Source organism: Akebia trifoliata, chromosome 8, assembly GCF_017979445.1.
Source record: "Akebia trifoliata isolate Shusen 1 chromosome 8, ASM1797944v1, whole genome shotgun sequence".
Classification (NCBI taxonomy): domain Eukaryota; kingdom Viridiplantae; phylum Streptophyta; class Magnoliopsida; order Ranunculales; family Lardizabalaceae; genus Akebia; species Akebia trifoliata.
The window spans coordinates 46,343,497-46,350,420 of record NC_141382.1 but is presented as its reverse complement, the minus strand read 5'-3'; the positions used below and the strand labels follow the sequence as shown (position 1 = coordinate 46,350,420).

Genomic DNA, 6,924 nt, shown 5'->3' with positions numbered 1-6,924 from the left:
TCGATTTCGATTCAGTTAAATGGATACCCATTGACATCCCTAGACAGAAGGGGGTAATTGAACTCGTTAGAAAACTAAAGCGGAGGTAAGTGTGATTGTCGAAACAATAGGGGATCAACATGAAATAACACCAAACCATAAGGGGTGAAAGAGTAATTTATCCTAAAAATAAAAATAAAAAGGCATAAGAATTTATATCCCTAGTTTTGCATCTCATACACTTTTAAAACCAAGATGAAACAAAAGTTCATAGTACCACAAATCAAAAAATGCCATTTTTCAAAGGGTAATCATAAAAGCACTTCAATTAATAAGGACAATCCACACTATAGTCAAATTATTTTGTCTTATATGAATTAAAAGTTTCGAAATGAACTAATTTATGGTGAGGATATCATCTTTACAAAAAAATCAGCCCATTCCAAAACTTCTAACCCCATTAAAATAAATTTTGACGAACATCATCCTCATAAAAAATCAGCTCATTTCAAAATTTCCAACTCATATAAGACAAAATAATTCGATTATAACGTAGGTTGCTCTTATTAATTGGTGGGGGGTTCAAATTCTTATGATCCAATGGCTATATATCGCTGATTGGACAGTTTTCACTCAATAGACATTTGTTGCTCATGTGGACCCAAATAGCTAGACACGTGGCAATTTCAAAGTGGTGGTTGATCAAAATTGGTTCTCACATGGTGTAGCGAATCTTCTGAACCAGAACCAGAGGCATCGGTTTGAAACAAGTCGGACGAGAGACAGGAAACGAAGCCACCAGTTTCATTAAGGGCAATTTGTTCTTGGAGGATAGTTTCACCTACAAACATTTGCGGTTAGTTTCTACCAGTCTTCTTCTATGTCTACTATCAAATAGGGGAAAAAACCCTAATTGAATACTTGGATCTGAAGCTTGGAGGGATTGAATCAAGAAATTAATGGACTTAATTTCCGGAATCTGGTCCAATTTATAGAGATCGATTTGAAGAATTAAGAGTTTTGTTTCATCTAAATTCGCAATTGAGGTTCGATTCAATGATGTGGAGACTCTATCGGTAATCTATGTTAACGGGGCTATCCTGATTCCAGATTTGGTTGTAAATATGAGAAGCTTTTTTTTTTTTAATAATTCTTCCGAGTTGTCGAAATTTTAGACTGATTGCGGATTTTATGAATTTTTTGATCCAGATATAAGCTTGTGAAGATTGGGTTTTTTTGAAGTTGGACTTTAGACGATTAATCGAAAGAAGAAGAAGAAAAGCTCACAAAGAATATTTCTGAGAATTAGGGGAATTCGGTGGTTCCTTAGTTTGGAGAAGATTCAAAAGTAACAATGGGAGGGATTAGGATTTGAAGAATTGGAATTAGTCAAAAGCTCAAAGAAATTTCACCGAGAAAAAAATTGGAAAATTTTGGGGTCATTCCAGTTTTTAAGAGGAAACAATTTGAAGCTTGACATTGAAGAACTGAAATAAGGAGTGGTGATTGAGGTTCACAGAGAGGCATAAAGTCATGTTCTATGGGGTGATGGTATGGGATCCTTTGCTCATTGTCTCACAGATTGTTTGCCTCCAGTGTTTGTACTATCTTACAGTTGGATTATTATTATCGGTTCTTGTTGGCACTCGGGTATCTCGGATGAGCCTTATATATTTCTTTGATTACTCAACTCTCACTGCTTCTACTGTCACTGGTTGGTGCGTGATTGCTTCATTCCTAATCAGCGCAATAGCAGGGTAAGAATTACGTTCCATTTTTTTTGTTATTTTCTGGGTTTAGTTGACAATTGGTCATATTACTTCATTGATGTTTAATCTACTCCATTTTATTCTACGAATCTTACACAAGTTTTTAGCTCGAAGTATTTGAACTATGCATAGAATTTGATTTTCTTGTGCTTATTTTCCATTTTTAACTACTAATTTTGTGCAAGATAAATTCACAGAGGTAGACCACAAGCATGCATGCGTTATGTGGATGATTATGTACATGTCTACGTGCATTCACGGTTACATACGCTTGCACAAATGAAACAATCACACCATGCCATTGTTGTATTAAACATTGAAGGATCATTATTCCAATATTTTGTGTTGTATTATTATAGCTAATTGTCAAATTAGCATTTTAGACCTGTTGCCTCCCTCCACCCTCTTTTTGAGCATTAAAGGGAACTATTTCATGGAGATGCAAATTCATCATGTGCATATTGTATGTCTGAATGAAATAAGATTAAAAAAACAGACCCATTTGTATTGACTTTGAGCTGACCACTTCATGGTCAATGGATTGGATATGATCAGGTTTTGGCTTAGATCAAGGTTCAAAGACTTGAAGTTTGACATTGATTCAGTTAGTATTTTGGTCATAGTATTTTTGAGATTCGGCTGTGTTCCTTCCTTTCCCAATCAATTTCTTTAGTGTCTTTTGAAATTATTCGCAACTAAAAGAAAGTCGATTAAGATGGTTTTTTCATGTTCAATGAAAACCAATAACAATGTCCATTAGAAGGAATATGCAAGGTGAATATTCTAAAAGAGTGGAAAGGAAGACTAAAAAGGTTGTGTATCGAGGTAGTGCGAGTGGATCAGATCATTAGAATACAATTGAATTAAGAAAAAGCATGACCTTAGATAGAATTGAATGGTGGAGCGTTATTTGTTCAGTCAACCCCAAAATTTTTGAGATAAGGCTTTGATGATGATGGTACCATTCTTGCTAATTGGGTTTAACTAAACCTACAAAATTTCCTAAAAGGATCAAAATTTATACTTTGAACAAAAGAAGACGGACCTCTCATTAAATAACTGAATTATGTTGTTAAAAAAACCCAGGGAAGCTCTGAAGATCTAGGGTGCATGTGGCATTTGTAACTAAGTTGCACTATTATTAATAAAACTCTGACACGAGTTTCAGCCTTTAGTTTGAAGGGGATTTCTCTGCACAATTATTAATAGAAATCTGCAGGACTTTTAATTGCCTATGATATGAAACATCATCTACAAATTCACTATTCACTACCTGGCGTGTTATCTGAATACTCTGGTTTTGATCCATTCCATAGAGCTTTGATTCATTTTTAGACCCAATCCGTTAATTAATTGGCTCTAGACATAACGATAAGCCCCTTGAAATTGACCCATTGACTCCCCTACTTTTTAGTAAAAGATTTTTAGCTTACTTAAAATAAGGTTTTTTTTATTAATTACACCGCTCATTAATGGGGCATGTTATGCACGCCTTCCTGATTTAAAAAAGCAATATGAGTTGGCTCCATTTACCTTTGTGTTGGACCATGCTTGACCTAAATTCAAAATTGTATCCCTTCTGTGTGTGTGTGGGTGCACGCATGCATCCAACTTTGTTATTTCATGCGCTATATGGTTTTGCAAAGGATCCAAAAGGAGATTCCTACGGGGGATTTCATGATTTGGGAAAAATTTAGTCTATATAAATGTGATTATTTTGCCAGACTTTTCTAAAACTTAACAAGTATTTGTAAGCTTTTTGGTATTTTTTTTCTTTCAACATTTAGAAACCTGTGTTTTCTCTAAGATAATGGTACAAAACAATTACTTGAGTTGACTTTGGATGATTGCAATATACACTTGTGCATAAACATTAAATGACAGTGATGGGGGCAGTGGTGAGGTGGGGCCGAGATTGGTCGCTGTGGTTCCTGTGAGAGATGAATTTAAATAAAAAATATAAATCTTAATCAAAGTCAATGGTGTAGGGAATAGGAATGCAACTCTAATTTTTTTTATATTTAAATCCAGATAGGCAAGTCAAATACGTCGCATTAATGAGGAAAGTAAGCCAAAAACCTAAATAGTAAGTATTGTATTGGAAATTAACTTGTTTGCATGCATCTGGTGGCATGGGATGCTTTCTCAGCTTCCCTGATCAGAAACGTATAATGTGGTGTCATCAGATACTTGTTGAGATTCCTGATTATAAACAAACAGTTTGTGTTGCATGGAGTTAAAATGCTGAAGTACCCAGACGTTTCGGTTTCTAACACTCCATGGATTTGTGTGCAATACTTCAGATTTATTTTCTTTCTTATAAGATATTGATTAGCATTTATTACAGATTATGAGATTTGCTGTTTATAAATGAAATTTATTTGCAGTAATATGACATTAAATATGTGTACTTTATTGTCCTTAGATAAATGATAGATATCATAAGCTGCATATCACATCACATGACATAATTGTAAAAAAAAAATTCATATAAAGGCAATTATTGTACTCTAATAATTTTTAATAAAATACCGATCCCACGGATGCTAATTTTCAAAGTTCGCTGAGTTCGACACCCATAATACTGATACTTAGGAGAAATATTCTCATAAAGTATTAATGCTAAGGTGGATTTTTCTTCTTAAAATCATGTGGTGTCCTTGGCCAGTGTTTGCCCTGATGTAAGGGACTTGGAATCAATAACTGCTTGGTAATTTTTTCCTTTATGCTGTAAGGATGTGTGTTTCTCTCACTAGGTAATTCATTTATCTATTGTTCCAAAATCTAGTCTGCACAATAGCTCTTGCATGCTAACATTCACAATTTGCTTATTTGGGCAGGGCTGGTTTTGTGTTTCGTTTGATTGAGAGAGCTAAAAAGTGTTTAGATTTTTCAGTCACCATCTACATCATCCATCTCTTTATATGCATTATTTATGGTGGGTGGCCATCTTCAATTACTTGGTGGGTTGTAAATGGTACTGGTCTTGCAGTAATGGTTTTCCTTGGTGAATGGTTGTGCATAACACGTGAGCAGCTAGAAATTCCTGTTACTCGGTCCCGTTCAAGTAAGCAGATATTTTCATCTTTCCTCTTACTATGTATTTTTAGCTGAATACCTGAAATAAATATTCTTAAAGAATCTTCGTGTTAATTATTCTGATAACTGATTGATATCTTATCATCAAACAATGGTTGCATGACTAGTAGTTATTAGTTAGTTCTTAGAGAATGAATATTTTTTTTTACAATTAAAATTACAAGCTACCTAGTTGCATTCTTCTTCTTTCTCCTTTAGTAGGCCAATCTCTGCTGTTGAGAGGTTTTATTTAGTGTAACACAGGTTCATTGGAGCATTGATGGTCCCATGTCACCCCCCACCCAAAAAAAAGGAAAAAGAAAAAAAAAAAAAGAGGATTGAAAGAACTTGATCTTTAGCTTTGTTGGTTTTGAGTGTGCCTCCTTGGAATCACATCTCCGATCTCCTTGTAGCATGGCAGTTCTAACTAGGAGTACAATTGCCAAATAATACTGTTCTCTTCCACCTTTCCTTTGTCTTATGTGTGTTTTGATGTTTGAAGATAGAGTCATAATACTCAAATCTTCCTACATCAACTGGAAGATGTTCAAGACACGGCTTTTTGGTTTGGTGGAGGTTTATGGATTAAGCTTATTGTATGCTGGATTTGCACACAAATGTTTGGGATGGTCTTTAAACTTGGGCTGTTAGCCTTTGGGTGCGAGTCGTGTGACCTTAGTATATGGGGTGAACTTTGGGCTAAGGAATAACTTACTCCCACCTTTCAAAGACTTAGGCTTGATAGTCATCACTTTAAAGCACAAAAGCAAAGTTGTATTCTTCGTTGTAAAGACAATAACAAATCAACGATTGGATTTTGATGATGGTAATTAATGACTATCAAAATGGGGGATTCCTTGATTTTTTTATGCCTCAAATAGCACTTTTGCAGCCTTAATCCAAGGCGCTGAAGATATAGAAGACTTGAGGTCGATTAGTGTCGTGGGGTTGAGGCACAAGATAATCTCAAAACTCTTAGCTTCAAGACTAAAATAGGTGATCCCATCAGTGATATGTCTAGAACAAAGTGCTTCCCTAAGGGTTGCCAAATTATAAATGGAGTCTTGATCACCAATAAGAATAGTGACTCTGGAGTGTGAGTGTGAGGGAGAGGTAGGGTTGTTCTGAAAAATTGCATGGAAAAGGCTTATGACCACGGTTATTGGATTTTTTTTAAGGTATATGTTGGGCAGAATGAGTTTTTGGTATAAATGAATTTCTTGAATTATTTGTGTTTTTTGAAGGAAAGGAGCAGTTCAGGCAAGAGACCATTATTAGCATAAGGACTTGTATCTTTATCTTTTTCAGGGAATTTAAGGGACTCCTTTTTTAAAGGTTTTTGGTTTAGGTGGAAAATATTCTCTCATTTATACTCTTTTGTTCCCCTCTAGTTCTCACTCCAGTAAATTATTCCTGCATTTTTCAACTCAATTCTCAAATCTATTCATCTGTTCTGCAACCATGAGGAAATCTGATTTAGGCAGATCTAACAATGTTCCATTTGTATTTAGTAAAATTTATGCTTCGAAATTTTCCTCAACATTTATTTTAATTAGCTGAAGTACCAAAGCTAATAATTTGATATCTCCTCACAGATGTCTGACTGACCAGATATACTCAATGGGCAAGGGTCTATGTTAAAAATTGTCCTTTCGGACTGATGAACACAACGCTTCTTCAATAATCTGTAAGAGTTTGCAGTTAAAGCTTGCAAGGTACCCAGTTCGATGTGTTTGACGAGATCGGGCTTCCTTGAAGCCTTCTTTGATGGGAAGACGGGAAAAAAGACTACAATCACCATAACAGAAATGGAGAAACTAGTAAGATGGGAAAACAGGGTTTCTGTCTCAATAGGTATTTTAGGCAGATTGATGAATTGTTTTGTATGATTCCACCTCTATACTAGTATACTAATTTGGCATCCATACCAAGTGTTTTAGTGTTTCACATTGAGGCTCTGTGATTTCAATCCTGTAGAGCTTTAATGGATGAGATGAGATTAATAGTTTTCATTTCTATGAATGGTCGTTGTTTTAATATATGCTGCGTGGCGAATTTTACGCTATCTGAAACTCCATTCAACTTATCAATCCATATT

The 6,924-nt window shown here is 35.1% G+C and overlaps 1 protein-coding gene across 3 annotated transcripts; it reads left to right on the top strand.

The window, feature by feature from the left end:
- Positions 1–682: 682 nt before the first annotated feature.
- Positions 683–6,848, top strand: LOC147397216 (uncharacterized). 3 transcript variants are annotated; one of them, XM_086452744.1, is made up of 4 exons: positions 683–835; positions 1,189–1,736; positions 4,589–4,815; positions 6,422–6,848. In XM_086452744.1, the coding sequence occupies exons 2-4, from the start codon at positions 1,513–1,515 to the stop codon at positions 6,427–6,429; spliced, it is 459 nt and encodes a 152-aa protein (XP_086308870.1). In that variant the 5' UTR covers positions 683–835; positions 1,189–1,512; the 3' UTR covers positions 6,430–6,848. The 3 variants fall into 3 exon arrangements, with proteins under 3 accessions (XP_086308870.1, XP_086308869.1, XP_086308868.1); XM_086452743.1 differs by having other exon boundaries at positions 683–1,025; XM_086452742.1 differs by having other exon boundaries at positions 683–1,094.
- The last annotated feature ends 76 nt before the right edge of the window (positions 6,849–6,924 follow it).